The sequence below is a fragment of the Chaetodon auriga genome, chromosome 20 (genome assembly GCF_051107435.1).
Source record: "Chaetodon auriga isolate fChaAug3 chromosome 20, fChaAug3.hap1, whole genome shotgun sequence".
In the NCBI taxonomy this organism is placed as follows: domain Eukaryota; kingdom Metazoa; phylum Chordata; class Actinopteri; order Chaetodontiformes; family Chaetodontidae; genus Chaetodon; species Chaetodon auriga.
In genome coordinates this window covers 18648427-18666285 of record NC_135093.1, presented here as the reverse complement: position 1 = coordinate 18666285, position 17859 = coordinate 18648427, and the positions used below count along the sequence as shown (strand labels likewise).

General features: G+C 41.8%; 1 protein-coding gene across 2 annotated transcripts; it reads left to right on the top strand.

The window, feature by feature from the left end:
• Positions 1-668: 668 nt before the first annotated feature.
• sap30bp (SAP30 binding protein) lies at positions 669-16239 on the top strand. 2 transcript variants are annotated; one of them, XM_076760645.1, is made up of 10 exons: positions 669-786; positions 1463-1572; positions 3502-3546; positions 6654-6693; positions 10630-10718; positions 12867-12958; positions 13105-13217; positions 13294-13352; positions 14670-14760; positions 15382-16239. In XM_076760645.1, the coding sequence occupies exons 1-10, from the start codon at positions 687-689 to the stop codon at positions 15558-15560; spliced, it is 918 nt and encodes a 305-aa protein (XP_076616760.1). In that variant the 5' UTR covers positions 669-686; the 3' UTR covers positions 15561-16239. The 2 variants fall into 2 exon arrangements, with proteins under 2 accessions (XP_076616760.1, XP_076616759.1); XM_076760644.1 differs by having other exon boundaries at positions 15379-16239.
• Positions 16240-17859: the final 1620 nt, after the last annotated feature.

The window sequence follows — 17859 nt, the reverse complement described above, 5'->3', positions numbered from 1 at the left end:
TGCAGGCAGTCCAGGTGCATTTATAATGGCTTTGTTTCTATGTGTAGTACCTGCCTGCTTCACAGTGAAATTCCTGCTGTTGAAGCAAAAGTTATTAGCAGTTTTAATCTTGTATGTAGATATCTTTTAATCTGTAATTCATCAAATTGGTGCCTAATTAACAAGAAGCTGCATGTGGTTTATTTTTGTAGATGCATCATGTGCCTATCAGTTTGAAGGCTGAAGTGCAGCAGAAGTGAAGGCTGGGTTGGTGTATGAATGTATACGATTATCTTATTTTAAAAAATACTTTTAAAAAAATGTGGCCGTAAGACACTGATAAGTATCCTTACATATCAATTTGATTATGGAGAGGAGCTTCTGAAATGATGATTTTGTCTTCTTATTTGCTCCTTCTGGTGGTGGGACAAAGCTTTCTCCTTTTTTATTTGAATATTATAGTGTTTTGGCTGTATTGTAGCAGCATATGGTCTGAAATGGAAAACGTGAATACTTAAATGATGGTTATTTATTAACAATGCTTATATTAAAAATAATTATGGGTCAAACTCAACACTTCTTAAACAAAACGGCAGGCCTAAAAAAACCATAAGGACTACATCTCCCGGTGTTATACTGGTGCTACGCAATGCAATTTTAGTGACGTATTTACTCTGCGACCAGGCGTTTATGCGACACATACAGCGATGGCGAGCGGTAAGAAGAGTGCTCTGCTCTCCTCCTTGGCAGACTATGGAGACGATACAGACCCTGACTCTGACCCTGACCCCGAACTAGAAGAGACAGGTATGTGTTGAAAAATTAAATATTTTCGATAGTTACAGTGGCGAAAAACCGCGGTCCATTGATAAGCGACTCTTAGCCCGTGTGTTCATGTGATAGCTAACGTTAGCTTGTAGCTAACGCAGCTACTTTACAGAAAACCGTGAACGTACAAAGTTAAAGCATATGTAGTTATATCAGCAGGGTCTTGTTGGTTTTGTTTTGGGTTTGTTGATTGTTTCTCTCACATAATGGATATAACTGTTTGAATGTCTCAATAACAGAGGTTTTTTGTTTTGCTGCAAAGTTACTGGTCTCACTTCTTAGCTCCCAGTCCCACAGATTAATGTAATGTAATATTAGATTTATTTTTAAATCGTGACTACTTTGGTACATCGTGTGTGTGTGTGTGTGTGTGTGTGTGTGTGTGTGTGTACACACACGTATGTATATATTTATGAATGTATGTATGTACTATAATTACATTGCTAGATTTTTAGAGTATGGCTTTGTGGTGCCCTCCTGTTGCCCTGATGCAGTGCTCATGGGTCTGACAAGCATTAAAGTTGATGCTGAACCAAGACTTTCCTCTTCTTTCAGAGCCTTCTGCCAGTGATCCTGTTTACCTCTTGTAGTCATCTGACATCTGCCCTTAACTTGTGCTCCCTGTGCCCCTCTGTTCCTTCCTATCTATCACTAGGGAGTCGTGGAGGAGGTCTGGTATACAGCTATGGTGATGATGAACTGAACCGCACTGAGGGTGCAGATGACAAGGTGTCCGGAGATGAAGACAGCAGAGAGAGCAACTCGGTCAGTATTAGAGTTCAGAATTTTTTGAAAAAGTGTTTCTCGCCCCCACTGAAGTTTGTTTCAGTGTTTTAACTGACGGAAAAAGCAGAGCATTGGGTGTGGTGTTCATGAAGTGATTCTCTGAGTCTTCACTGAACTCTGGGGGGAAGTAAGAGGTTCATAGGATTGCACCAATTCTTTTGTGAATGTGAAAATAGCTGCACCGTATTCTAGAGCAGACAATTTTTTGTCTTTGTGTGTAATCTCCAGAACAACATCTGGAGTGCTCTCTTGACATAATGAAGTCTAGCCCTGCAAAGTCTTTTGAAAGTGGACCAGTTTGGATTTCTTAGCCAAGGTGGTCTTAATAATAATAATAATAATAGTCTGTTATTACATTTAACCTGGGCTGTACTGTTATGCATGAAATGGTAGTCATGCTTATTTTGTTCAACACTGAGATCTTGATTTATTTTGCCACATGTTTGTCCATCTAATCAAATAGTCAAGTTCTTCTTTCACGGGTGAATAAAACCTACACTGTACAAAAAGCCTGAAGTAAAAAAATCTGTGTGTCCTCTTAAATGTAAATATGTAAACAGTTAGCATGTGGCTCCTTAGAAAATGCTGTTACATTTGGAGATTTGCTGCTACATTTGAGAATGTCACCTTGGCCTTTACGAAATTGTGATTTTTTTGTTTATAGACCCAACAATTCATTGCAGGTGAATTGATAGTGAAAATAATCATTAGCTGCAGCCTTATGCTCAACCACTGAAGCTACAAACAAAGCATTTATGATTGATGATGATGATTTCTGGCACAGCCCAGTACTTCTTTGTAATAGGGATGGGTCATGATTTTGAAAAGTCATTAATTATTGAATTGTTTATCGAATAGTTTATATGACAATTGTCTTAAAAAAATATTTTGCGAGTGTGACATAGTTCATCAGGTATTGTGGGAGAAGAATGGTCGAGTGGTCCCCAGATATCAAATACTGTTTTTGCTTGAAATACCTGTCTCTACTTTTTAACTTATAATTTATAATTACATTGATTTTGCTCACCATACAACTATCTGTCTAGATACGTAGTTTCATAATTTGTCCATGTACAAATTGCATACAGTTTATATATATATGAAGTAGTTCAAATATTAGAACTACATTGCAATATAATGAATCCCATACAACAACATAACTGCCTCCTCAAAAACCATACACATGAATCAGTGCATCTCTGATACAGTGTCAATAACAATTAAACATGAATTTTACACAAAGGACACACTCTAAGTTATATTAGTTTACAGTGAACTGGGGTTTTAATTATCCTGAATTCTGTAGACTGACAAACACTTTGACAACCTTCCACAGTGTCCGACAGTAATGATGTGTTCAGAGGCCGATTTAGTGTTGTACTTTCTTAAAGTTGGGTGACCCACAAGAGAGAGACAGTGAATGCTGCATGGCTGCTACCAAGTTTATGGTTTGTTCATGTAATACCCTTCTCTGGCCCCCGTTTCCTGCCTGCCTCTGCTCTCCAATAAAGGACATAAATAAAACAGAAAAAGGATTTTAAAGAAACTTCCTGCAGAGCCACAAGAGACATTATACAGCTGCTTTCACAGAGTTGTGACGAGCAAACTGACCATCACGTGTAAAATTGGTGGATAGCCCTTTTTAAGTTACTTCCGAACAATCCAAATAGAATTTGTGCCTTTTGTGAAGGGCGTTAAGGCCTCAGACACGTTTCCTAAAATGTGTGGAATGTTCCTTTAACAAAGACTTTGTATTGCTAGAACCGGCTTCAGGAGGGTTGAACAGTTTTGCGGTCAGTGGTTGGGTGCTGGTTGTTATCTGGTCTGTATTGCTGCTTGGTTCCCCCTCGTGGTCTAATGTCCTTTTGATTCTTACGGTGTTAACCTTCTGCATTTTTGTTTTTATAGGAAATGGACGAATCTGACGAGGGGAGGGACGCAGATGATGTTGAGGTATTTGAACACCCACCTGGTGTGGGATGGATTGGATTTTGAAAAGGATCAAGCCTGATTCATTTCATTTGTTTTGTGACTAACCACTTTTAAAGCTGCCACCACATGCTATTAAAGAGCATGTTCACTAGATGGTGCTGTGGGTTTTTGTTTGTCAGATGAATGTTCAAATAGCTAATGAGGCTCTTTAGCCGGGTAAGACCAGGTCAGTCGAGTTGCTTTACTGATGCATCTTAATGTGAGTGTTAAACTTCACCTGAAGTGAAGAGCTCAGCCAACAGTGTTGTTTTTCAAAGCACACTGCTCAGACCTGCACGCCATACTAACCCCGCCCTATGTGTGTATGTGTTTTAAAGCAATGTGAGCTGAACAGCATGCCAGCTTCCTGCTGCGCTGTTTGGTACAGGTCAATGAGGAGAGAGTGAGTCACAAACATAACAAACAGAAGCAATAAAATTTGAGGATGTCTGCTCTGTTTGAGGATTTGTTTACTACCCGTCTTAGATTGATCACAATGTGATAAGTAACTGTTTTTGAAGTTTTGCCTCTTCAGTATGACACATCATGAAGTAAAGATAACAGCACTGGCTATGTAAGCATTTGGTGATATGTTAATCGGAACATCATGTGCGTCATGATGTGATTTCCCAATAATGCATTACGACATTTCCAAGGAAGTTATGCCAACGGCGTTGTTTTATTCAGTCCCCAGTATTTGACTGACACCTCATATTTATGGTAGGCCTTTAGCAGCAGAAGACTGATGTTTAACCTTACACACAGTGTTTTGGCTCAGTTTCAAATCTGTTATTTGACAGAATGTAAGAGAATGTTTATGGTAGCTCTCACTCCTCCCACTTTATTGCTCTGCGTTACAGTTATCTTATCTAATGACTGAGTGGCAGCTAATTGGTGTTTTGATACAGTTCTGTCGATAAGCAGATCACCATACAGTACTTGGACCTGCTTTAGCTGGAGCGACTGAATACTCAGGAAGTCTTTGAAATATTGCTATAGCCCTTCACAAGGTTACAGTGGGAAGGAGCTCCGGTTGGACAAATATTGTTTATGGGGTGTTGCGAGATTTTGATTGGCTTAAATTTTGTTTAAACATTCACAGTATGTTGGTGGAATTGTCCACTGGATTGCAGAAGGTGGAGTGATTCAAGTGTTTGTCTTTTCAGTATAGTTTGGCAGCAATTACACTTTGGTTTATGACCAAATAACTGCAAAACTGACGTCAGCCTCAGCTTCACTTTGAGTCTAGTGCTAATTGTTAACAAACTAAACTATGATGGTGAACCATGTAGATATTACACCTGCTAAACATCAGCATGTTAGCATTATCACGTGTCAGCGTGTTAGCGTGATTTTGTTAGCACTTGTCTGCCTAAGCACAGCCTCATAGAGCTGCTATCATGGCTGTAGAATCTGTTTGAGGCAAATGAGGCAAAAGAGGTACCTCAATCAGGACCTACTGTTCTCGCATTTTCTTTATCTTGTAATATAAAAATAAATACAAGCATGCATGAGATCCTAAGTAGATGCACAGGGCCCCATTGGTCTACTCTTTATATAAGACTTGGGTTGTCTGACAGTTCTGTAATTAGAAAAAGAACTAATTTGATGTTAAAGCATGTTTATAGGGGCCCTTTCGTAAAGGTACGGTATACATGAGGTACGTATGCTAACAGAAAGATAGAAACAGCTGTAACTTTCAGAGGTAATCTAATACAACAGCCTTGCAATAAAACCCACCATGATGTAAAGGATCAGTTTGTTTTTGTAAAGAGAGGTGGTGGAGGTATTTATTCCACTCCGTGGTGATTTTGAAGGCTATAGTTTGTGGTGCTGTTGTGTTGGACTGCATTACACTATCGTCAAAAGAATACACACGTAGGAACGCGTGAAGAAAATGGTCTGTTGTAACTTCTGCTTTGTTAGAGTGGTTGTGAGTCCACGTGGCTCTGGTGTTTATGTACGACAGACGGCGGGATGATGTGTAGAGCAGATGCAGAGCCTGAAATGAGACGTGGTTTGGTGGTAGAAATAGATTATTACCTTGATTTGAATTGTTGCAGGATACAATGTGTTGTTGTTGTCAAAATGTGCCAAAAAGGGTTTTCTCATGTTTTGATGGCAGTCACACATTCAAGAACAGCTAAATGTTATCTTGCCGCTGCCATGCCTCGCTGGTATTGTTGATGCTTTTAGCGAAGTGCTTCTGGTTTGATCATTCTTTGAGTTTTGGTTAAGGCAGCTTGACCTAGAACTGAATTCAATTAAAATTCTTTTTATTCATAAAAACCTTGAAGACACTGAATCATAGCAAAGCTGCAGGTTTATAGTGTATCGTAGCGTCTGAACTTCCTCAGATCAGTTAAATGAAGAGTGTTTTGTCTGTCTCGAGCAGCAGGTGCCATTTATTTATCATTTATTTTTTGGTTTGGATTTGTGCCAGTGGGCTCTGCTGTGCCTCCATGTCTTTTTCTCCACCACCTCCTCCTCCTCCTCCTCCTCCTCCTCCTCCTCCTTGTGATTTGGCCAACTTCAGGACAATTCTTTGATGTGCCCGTGCAGTTGCTAGGTGACAACGTGATGCCTGTGAATAACAGCGCTGTTCCTTTGTGCTGAACCTGCGCTACGCCCACAGTGCTGGCACAACAGGCAGCATATTTCAGAGGCTGTACAAGACTCCTCCTCCTGCTGTGCTCAAGCATTCACTGGGAACTGCCAAGATTTACTATTCTGGTTTCTATCACTTCTTAGAAACTGTTCTCCTGTCAGCCTCTATTCTCTGTAGTCTGTTGTATTAGCACCTATTTGATTTGTCGATGTGAGGTACAAGTGGAATCAGCTTTTTTTTTTTACCCAGCTCCACATCTTTCACAAGAACTGCCAGTTCACCTCACCAGCCCACTTGTAATCCACTATAATTAAGTATATCCAAGCTGGGAACATGGTTGGATTACATCCACCACTGGTGCTGTTAATATTTCCCTCCACCATTGTTGATGATTGCACTCTCCTGCGTAGAGGAGACCTAAATATCCAATGTATATCTCTTTTTCTCTCTTCTTCCCCTCTCTTCCCTCTTCTTTTTACAGATCCCAGAAGAAGAAAGAAAGGACCCCAATGAGTTAGTTGGTGAGTACATATTCACTTGCATACATGCATATATTTGGCCGACTCTTAAAGGATAAGATGGCACTTAGAGATCCCATGAAAAGACCAAAGCCAACAATGAATTGATCCTACTAACAGGTGTTGTGTGTGTATCCAAAGCCTCACTTACCTCACTGCTCTGTGCCACAGAGCTCCATTGTTGTCCAAAAACTCTTCAAAACACACCAGTGAGCCACACTGTTGCTCTGACTTACATGTTCCTTCACTAGCATGAACACACACACTGTAGTTTATTTCAAGTCAATCCTGCATGTGTATTACAAGGCATCTGCAGGTCTTGGAAAGTCTTTCCTCAAAAGAACTTTAGAAGGTATTAAAAGTAATAAAAAAACATGTTACATACCCTTTCGAGAACACTGCTGCTCACTACAGCAGCTACGAAGCTTCTGCTTATCTGGGTTCAAGACCAAATTCTTGCTGGAAACTGCTGAAAAAATGTGATTTGATAATAGATAATTCTAGGCCATATTGTGCCTATTGATTTTCCATCATACTTTAATATTTTGGCCAGGATGATCATGAGATTGCATTCAATGTGGTATTAAAAAGGTCTTCAAAAAATCTTGGGCTTGGGGCCTGAGTACCAGGATGTAGGGAAGTCGGAGAGTATTGGTTTTTGTCTTTGATGGTAATAAGCTCATATAACACCTTCTTCTGGGTGATTTTGCATGTTTAGTAAGACAAGTATTTAGTAAGATACATTGTAAGAATCAGACACACACTTTTTCACTTTTTATTGTGTAGCTTGGGTGTTGGTGCAGTAAATGTACTGTATGAATCACTAACCAGAGGCAAAAGCCTCTTTGTCCACTGAGTGACAGATGCTTTATGAAGGTCTATCTCAGGGAACTGGCAGTGGTAAGTGAGTAATGACTGACCTGCACAGGTGTGTAAGTGAGCATCAGCTCAGACAGGATATGAGTGATATGGGGAGCGGCGTTGGTCACACCAGTCTGTTAGACCGTTCACTGTTGGCACCAACCTTTCCCCCGCTGCTGTTTGTTTATACGGGCCCACAGCTGGATGCACATGATGGCACAGATTATGCAATGCAGCACTCCATCATCATCTGACTGCTAAATAACACCTGGAAAACGGTACATATAATGATGTGTTGCAATGGGGGTGTAGAACTGATTTTAATTAAAATAATATGATTGATTCATAGATAAATGATTTTTTTATACCCTTGCACCAGTGATATCCACAGCCAGGGCCATTATGTCCATCTGTTCCCTTCCTGTGAACACACACCGTATCTCAGGAACGCCTTCAGGAAATTTTTGGCACAAACGTCCACTTGAACTCGAGGATGATCTGCTAAGATTTTGGTGGTCCAAGGTCACTGTAACCACACAAAACACATTTCTGAGTCAAGAATTTGTGTGCTAATTAGGAAAATTTCAAACAAATGTCTCACAGGATAAAATTATGACGTTTTATATCCCAAACATGGATGTAAATGCAACTTGACAGGTTGGCGGAGGTGTACAAGCATGAGGCAGTACCTCTGGTTTTGAAAGGAATGTCTCATGGGAGAGAGGGCAGCAGCTGAGTGAAGTTGTTGGCTTCTGCCCACAGATTTGCTCCCTCCATCATCATCCTCGCTTCACTCATCTGGTTTGTTGCAGTCAAAAAAAGAAGCCGCTAAGGAAAGGGAAATGCACGAGAGCAATTTTTAGTTTTCAAAACGACCACCATCACCATCAGTGTTCTGTAGTGGAGCGTAGTGTGTGACTCATAGCTTCGGCACGGACACTTGGCATTACCGCCGCGGAGCTCGGCTTCTCTTTCTTGTCTGTCAGTAAATGTCACAGTGCGTCTGGCAAAAGGCCTCTCGTCAGCAGGCTGAAGACAGCTCTTTGTCTGTTCGCTGAAGAGACAGACATTGTCTCTCTGACCAAAAAAAAGCCCCCAGGGGCACAGATTGTGACTTTCTGTCTATTTTCCGGGAGGACAGATGGTGATTCTGCTGCAGAATATAATCTTTTCTCTGTTACTGTGTCTCCATGTCGTTTCTGACAGTGCTGCTGTTCCATGAGAATATTCCTCTCACACTGAGCTGAATTATAAACAGGGATATTTATTGCACAGGCTGTGATTTATTCACACTTTCTCTGCTACTGTGGAGACTGGAGTTTATTTTAATGTTTAAATTAGAGTTTGTCCAACAAGGCTACAAAATTATCAGCTAAATCTCTTGTTGCCTAGAGTGGATTAGTAGGCTTCCACAATGCTAACACTCTGTTGCAGCTACAGTGTGTAATTATCTGTGACAGTGTGTACGTGTGTGCGTGTGTGTGTGTGTGTGTGTGCCAGTGAGTGAATTAAATTAAATACCAAGCTGCCACTTCATGCCTGTGACTCATTGGACTTGCCCTGTCAGGTTTTTTATTGTTGGAGGCTACAGTATTTTTAACGATGTAACTTCATGGAACTGTATGCCTGCACACTTTCTGCTGTCAAAAACGCGTGAGCCTGCATACATACATGCTTAGCAGTACTTATGCATGTAGCCAACAAAGGCAACGCCCTACCTACATTGACGGGGGGGCGCTGTCATATCAGGGGATGTAGCAAATGGAGGAGCCCCTGCTCTTGCTCCTGCTCCTGCACTGAAGTTTCCGGATGTAACTTGTAGATGTTAGCGTGCTAAGCTAAGATGTTTAACGTGGTAAACATTACCGGAGAAACATCCGCATGTAAGAATTGTCATTTTGAGCATTTTAGCATGCCGGCATTAGCTTTTAGCTCAAGTTTTCAACTACATTGTCCTGCTCACAATTTTTTTAACAAGACAAATTTAAGAGAGCCTGGTTAAATATCGTTTGTTTATGTAAATTGTAAAAATTCAAAATGAAATTGGGTAATATATCAGAGTTCTCAATTATTGATGTCAGTATCTGCCTTCAACATGTGTTATTGGTCAGGCTATAGTATTGAATTTTCATCAACAGAATGAGTCCAGAGTTGATTGACATTGACATTGCGAGGACTGTTAGCAGTCATAACTTGCAGTGAAAGTGGATGACTACTCTAAAAATGCCTAAAGTTCTTAGATACAGCACATCACAGATAGCTGATACTCAACAGTGCAGGAGTTATGTGATTGTGGAATTTTCCTCTGATGTTTTGTAAGATGAAGTGTTCAGCAAGGCTAAGCTAAAAGACAGCACTGCAGAAAATTATCATCTCATGTACTGTCAAGTTTCTACTTGTTGACGGTCTGTACAGAATGTCAGAAGGTACAAGCTCCTGCTTTCGCTCGCACACACAGACACACATACACTGCACACGCAGCTTGCAGCACTTATTCAGAGCATGATTGATAGTGCTGAATGACTGTAAAGACTATCTGTCTGACTGGGATAAGAGCGACACTGAAGGAATGCCTGGCCTGCAGTCAGAGAAAGCAGAGGGAGACAAGTCGAGCAGGGAGAGCAAAACAAGGGACGGGTCCAAAGGGAGGGACGGAGGGAGGGGAGAGGAGCCTCCCTTCTCCTTACAAGCCCCAACAACAGCCACTCCCTGCCCAGGACGTGCACTCCTCATACCACACTGCCCTATAAAACGGCTGGTACACATGTGGGACTATGGTGAACTACAGGAGGATGCTCAGGAATTCACCAGCAGTGTTTTCTCATCACACTGTGAACCTTTGTTTCATTAACTGTGGTGGTTCTCCAGTGCATATCCATATCCCACCTCCTTATTTTGTTATCTATTCATTCAAACACAAAGAGATCTGGCTCCCCCACCTCACTACGTTTGTGCAACAATGGTTTCTTAGTTAATCCTTATTCGGCGTGTAAAGACCTGCAAGACAGGGCAGAGAGGGAAAGCTGCTCAAGTGAAAACATATAAGTGCTCATGTTTATATTTCTGATTTCTTGCCAGCTCTGTTCTCAGAGAAGGTGAGGAACATGTCACCCGATGAGATCAGGATCCCCCCCGAGCCCCCTGGACGCTGCTCGAGCCAACTACAGGTAGACACACCTCCACTTTTGTATAATCATTAGCCACATCACATCGCAATCTATTCCTGTAGCACACTATTTATTAAAACACATCATACTGCCACTATCATCTCGTGCGAGCAGTTTATATTACCACCGAGGCCACAGTTATGTCTGCTAATGTGGGTGAAGCTGGGCTTGTGGGTTTCTGGGAGCTTAATAGAATAGTCCTGGTCCTCTGAGTCGTGTGGTTTAGCATGTGTGTAGGCTTGTTTTAAGTGCTGGATAAACACTTTCCAGGTAATAAAGTCATCCTGTTAAAAGATTAAGACTTGTCATTGGTTCCTAGAGGGGGGTGTTGGTTTCATAAGCAGACACACAGTCTGCACTCGCCCCTTTGACACATGTGCAGGGTTTAGAGTTTGGAGTTCAAGATGAAGAGTTAAAGTATGGAGGACTAAAAGCAACCTCATCCGGAGACTAGCCATCTTGATGCAGTCAAAATAACCTGTTCTCCACGCCAAGTGAATCATTTAGAAGTTTCCCTCGTTCCCTCTGGGGTTAGAAATAAATTCTGGTGGCTACATAAATTCTCCCCTCTGTAATTAAAGCAGCACACAGTGTCATCTTCTATCAATTTAGTATCAGCAGCTCTGCGCTCTTTCTGCCTTGCTGTTGTGCAGTTGAGGCAGGCCAGGACACAGGCCTGACTTAGTAAGTGAACAGCTCAGCAATAATACCCGCTGGGCTGACACTCCTAGCACCCATCCGATGAACAACTGATGAATCACCTTCACCAGAGCAGCCTGGGTAACCCTGCCCTAAGGTCACGGTGGAGAAGAGAAACATGTATGCTTAGAATGCCTTTCGAATAAGTTCCTTATAGTTCATTGGCTTTTTGCTGTCAATCCACCATTTGCTGGAATGAATCCACTTTATGAACAGATTCCAAGTTGCCTTTTGCAATCATGCCCTTGAAATTAGAACACGAGGTGTTCTGACTGCCAGAATCCATTAGCTCTGGTCTTCAGGGGGGTAGAAAAACAACAATCAGTTGTTTTTCCAAATGCCTCAAATGACCTGTGTGTTCTACCTGATGAGGACCTCAGGTTGCTGTGTGTGTTATGACTCTTGTCCATTGGAAGCAAAAACCTGTTTTAACAAATGTCTCATCATGATGAAATTGAACTTTATGTGTGAAAGAGTGCCCCTTTAACTGATTAGTCAACAGACATTGATCAACAATAATTTTGAGAATCTATTGCCTTATTTATCAACAGCAATGCCAATCAGTCACAGGTATCAGCTGCTCAAATGTGAGAAGTTAAATTGAATGTTTGTTAGTTTTATATTGTAGATTGGGCAAAACAAGCAAGTTGAAGAGTTTAAGATATTTTATGTTTTTACTAAACAATTGAATTCGAAAGAGTAATTGCTAGATTATGATCATGGACATAATCTGAGTGGGGAGTTCATCTTTAGTTAGTCTGTTTTAGTCATCACCATGGTTACTCTGTGGTGTTTCTGACTGCTTGTAGCGCTGCAAGACTACTAGCAATCAACCATTAGCATTAGCATTTGCAAAATGTTTGATAGGAAGTAGATGCAGGTTTGTTGGACTTCAAGGATGCCCATTTTGATAAGAAACACTGAATGTAAACAGAATGTTTGTTTTCAAGAAAACTCCACAGGGTTCCCTTTAACCAAGTAGTTTTTTGTGCTTAAACTGAACCAAATCACGGTCAAAGCGGAGGCAGATCAGAGAGCACTCATATCACAGCATTCGTAAGGGTTTAGGAGCGCTGAGAATCAGTGTCATCCAGCTGATAGGGGTGTCAAATCAGAAAACACTTGAATTGTTTCAGAAGGCAATACAAAAAAGGACTTTAGCAGCCCGGGCTGCGTCTGCTCGCTTCGTATGGCTCAGTTGAACCTGGTTGTCAAATATTTCCTAAAGGTATCAGAGACTTCACATACAATAGCTCCTTTCACACGGACCCTCACTGGAGCAGAGCTGATGGTGTAAAGGTGTTGTTTATCTGAGGACACTGACAGTGTGTGCTGCCAAATGCAGTGTGGAGGAGGTTGACTCGACGCGCCTTCATCTTCTAACAGTGAGAGCTGACCCGCTGTCCTTGATGGACTTGTTTGTTTTTTTTGTTTTTTTTTTTTGAACAGGACAAGATCCACAAGCTGTACGAGAGGAAGCTCCATGGAGATTTTGACACAAACAGCCACATCCAGAAAAAGAAAGAGTTTAGAAACCCAAGGTATGCAGCTCAGCTGAGGAACACATCCAAACCAATCAACACACACACACACACACACACACACACACACACACAGATGGAGCGCTATTTACACATGATACCAGGTCCTCAGTGTCTCATGAGGTTTTTCTTTGGTTCTCTTCCAGCATTTACGAGAAGCTCATTCAGTTCTGCGGTATAGATGAACTGGGAACTAACTACCCAAAAGATATGTTTGATCCTCATGGCTGGTCAGAGGACTCTTACTATGAAGCTCTAGGTGAGCCACTTTAAGTCTTCTTCTTAGCTCTATTCAGTTAGAACTCAGCGCTCATCCATGTGTCTCATCCTTCCAGCCAAAGCCCAGAAAGTGGAGATGGACAAACTGGAGAAAGCCAAGAAGGAGCGCACCAAGGTGAGTCTAACCCAAAAAAACAAGAAGGAAGGGGGAATTATTCAGCCGTCAGTTCTGTTCTCTGTTTGCGTCAGGGGCAAGTCTCCACCAGCTGCACTTCATTTCTCTTTTACCTTCTTTATCAAACATGTGCAGAACGCAGAAGTCAGCACTGCCAAGTTCAGCTCTAATAGCTGCAGCTCAGGCCCAGCCCAGTGCAGCCGTACAGCTCAGCAGTGCCCGTTAGTGTTCTTCACCTTCAACACAAGCTCACTTCAAAACACCTGAACGTGTTGTCTGTGCCAGCCATTTTCACTTTTTGCTATTTACCTCTGAAATAATCACTCAGAGGTAAGTAGCGTGTCAGCGCTGAGACTGAACGGTGATGTCTCCTAGCAACCTGCACACATGGTCAGAAAACAGCATGATATACGCTGCTATCATCAGCAGCATCATGATTCACGTAGCTGCACCTAAGTTAGACTGGACTTGAATGAACATGTAAGTGACAGCTGCTGTCTTCTGCTCTACGCTGAAATGTAGTCAGTGGTATGCAGGCTACAGCGCGGTTAACACAAGACGACAAAGATTGTTCATGTGAAAACGGAAGCAGACAAAGGAATGAATAATTTTCTTCCCATCACTCGAAATACTGTCAATGTGCCCCTGAGCAAGACCGCCAACGCCACATATCCTCCAGTTACACATAACGTTGTAACGGATAGTTCAAAGCTTCAGAGCTTCATTCATAACGCTGACATTCAAATTGTAAATCAGCATTGGAACGCTGCTAGGCTTTTATTTCATACCTATTCATTCTGTTTAAAAATTGTATTTCTGCACAGTTGCAGATAAAGATTAGGCTATTTGTAGGATTAGATGCCTGTGGTGGCTGTGTAGGATTGTTTCTGACTCTTCTGATCTAATTTCCAACAACTCCAGACTGTTATGAAGTCCAAAAGTCCAAATTTACTTTAAAAAGATGTTATCATTTCCAAATTTCACATGTTTTTATCTCACAAAATATTCTGCTTCAGTCCATATTTAGTCTTTAACCGTGGTTAAAAAGCTCTCCCGCTTGCCGTACATGAAGGGAGGCTCATGCCTGTAGTAACGCGGCGGTATAGCAGCAGTAAGCCGAAGGGCTCCATTGTTATTTCTCCATTATTTTATGCCTTTTTTTGCATTAGCCTGCTGCCTGCATGTATTTATGTTGACAAAGCTGATGAGTGTGATTTGTTACAGACAGTTAATTTAATATAAATACACTACTCGTTTCATTGCATTAAACAGTACATGGAATTAAATCAGTGCTCGGGTATTGTTTGTGTGTCACAGATTGAGTTTGTCACTGGGACTAAGAAAGGAACCAACCCGTCCAGCACTGCAGCCTCCACTACCAGCAACACCACCACCACCACAGCCACAGGTAAACATCCACCACTGCAACACCTCACAGCTGGAGTCTTCTGAAATAAAGCACAAGAAAGCAACACTACATCACCACATTTTGATTCAAATGTAGCTGCACTGTTATTGGTGCACAGAAATACATGATGTCATCTTAAGCAGAAATGTCCTCCAACAAGAAGCTGATTGAGAATATAATACAACCTTTATGGAGTATTTCGAGGGCAGAGACCTAAGGTTGGATTCCAGAAAGCCATTACTTTCACAGATGGGTGAAGCTTTAGATTAAAGGAGCCCTGTGGAGTTGCCTGGAAACAGAAGCTATATTTAAATTATGTATTTCTCACCAGAACACACAGTGTGTGTCCTTGAAGGTGAAAAAACATGTTGAGTGTGCTTCTCTCCTCATAAAACATTTGTGCAGGGGATTTAAAAATAAATATTTTTAATTGTACATTGTTTAAATCCATGTTTGCTAGCCATCGGTCTTCTTCGGGGCCTGCGTTGCTACGTTTGCTGCCGTATTTACGCTGCCAGCTGTTTTGTTTGGCTTGTGCGCATGCATGTCTGCGTGCAGCCGGTCATTTCACTCCTGAGCTCACATCACTCGCTCCCCTCCTCTGTCCACTGTCATCAGCAGAGGCCCAGAAGAGGAAAAGCAAGTGGGACTCTGCGATCCCTGTGACCCTCGCCCAGCCCACCATCATCACCACCACCGCAACCCTGCCTGCTGTCGTCTCCGTGACGACCACCGCCAGCGGCACCAAGACCACCGTCATCTCTGCAGTGGGCACCATCCTGAAGAAGGCAAAGCAGTGAACACAAACAAGGGGCAGAATCGTGTTGGTGTGTAAGAGTGAGCAATCGAAACAATGACCAACATGAAGCTGGAAGAGCTGTGTTGTCCTGTGGTCACTGTACATGTAAAAAGTTGCAGAGAGAGGACAAATGAACCGACGGACACTTGGTGTACATTTTTATAACCGACCTGCAAATGCTCTCCGCTCCACATGGACTAATGTAAAGACTGTACTGCCTTCTATCTCTGGGATCGTATCTGCACTACTGCATCATAAAGCCAAATTCACAGTTTGGTGAATATGCTCATCGCTCTGAGAATCTGAAAGTGTGCAGATCTCATGCTGATGAAACCCGTCTGTCATTCATTTTTATATATATATGTTGGCAACAGTTGATGGTTTAAAGCAGTTGAAAAGAACAAGAGTGTGACAATGGTTTAATGAGAACAAGGGTCCCAAACAGACCTGAGAGCGATATCTGAAAATGTGGTTATTTTTCTATCCATAGTTCTGGTGCAGTATTTTCATGCCTCCTGTACCAGTTATGTGTAATAGCTTGACGTGCATCTTTTTTTTCAGCTTTTTTTTTTTTTTTTCCTTCATTGGCATATTGACATCTCTAAGGTAAGATTTTTTTTTTACACTTGTACATGTATAGATGGTGAATAAATGGATCAGATGTTGCCTTTTCAGATGCACTGTTGCCTGTTTCCATTTCCACTGAGGACACATCATACCAAAAGTGAAGGCTTCTTCTGTGCGTGCAATCCAAACAAGTTGACATCCTCTTAACTATTCAGACCCAATGAGGACAAAATAGCTTCTGTTGCTTCACTGTTGTAACAAAGCTTTACATGTGTGTTTTACTACGGAAACGAAAGAACACTCCTCTTTTATTGGGAACAGGCTCTGTTGACTGCAGCCATTGGCCTGAATCTGCGCTGAGGAATCTCTTTGGCTCTCTTGCTGGCATCCACACACACACACACACACACACTCACACACACTGTTTCTGGCTTTTCTCTTAAGGAATGCATGTGTGCTGCAGGTGGAGTGTACACATTTTGCTCTTCTTCACCAAAGTGGACTGTGAGTGGGCCAGTGTTCCCCGCAGACTTGTGCTTAAGTGAAAAGAGTTATTAAAAAATTCGAGCCCTTCCCCTTGTTTACTGTTAAGGGCTGCAAATATTTCCCTCATAACCTTTCACATTGGGAGATGATAAATTTGGGTGCAGTCTTTTAACTAAACACTGAAAATATGCAGATTACTTTCTTAGCTCAAATTCTATTTATGGAAACCTAAATCCCAGTGATTTTAAACTCATATGAAAGATGCATGGTGGCTGGCGAAAAGCTCTGACTTTTCACTTTAGAGGATTTAAAAAAAAAAAAAATCTCCAGTGTGACCTGGGTGTGATACTGGACCCTACAGAGTGTTAAGAGAACAGACTGAATCATTTACCACAGTAGTTGAATCATACCCACATTTGGCTGCTGAGCTATTACAGTAGTCATCCATTTGGTACAGTAAATGAACAAATGCTCATGTTCTTCCTCCGGAGCGTGACATGTTTCTGCAGATCCTGGAATTCAAATACTGCACTAAAAAATCTGCATTCCCTCATCAAGACATCTGACATGTTATTCTTACTTGGCTTTCACGTTTGAGGCCACTGATGCTCATCTTTGAGCAAACACTCTCCCAGGATGATTGAGGATGGAGAAAATACAATGTGTGTGCAGCCTATTGGATGTAAAACAGGGTACTCCGAACACCGGCTACTCAGATATGTACAACTATAAAATAGTTGTAAACCCAACTGCTGCTGAATATGTTCAAGTTAAACATTACCTGTGTTCAGGTAACAGCTGCAACAGATGTGATAGAAAAAGTAGCACGAGGTGTGATAAAGAGTGTAAACTGCGTCCAACAGACACACAGGATGTCCCAGGAGGAATGTGACCTGATGATTCAGACTGCAGGTGTGTGTGTGTGTGTGCGTGTGAGCGTGAGCGGGCGGCGTGCGCGCACTTTGCGGGCGAGCCCACGAGACACACCCAATGTACAGCCTGTACCGAGCAGGTCACAACTTTTCCCCCCATCAAACTCTCCATCAGCCAGCTGTCGTCACAGTGATTGGACTCACGCAACACTTCGAAGAAATATGAACAAAATGTTGAGATATTCTGAATTATTCCTGCAGGCGCTTGTGTGTCAGTTGAGTTTATTGTTAACCCTTACGGTAACAAGGTGGGTGAACTTAATAAAAACATTATATTGACTTTATCATTCTTCATTAGCTACATGTTTTTTATCA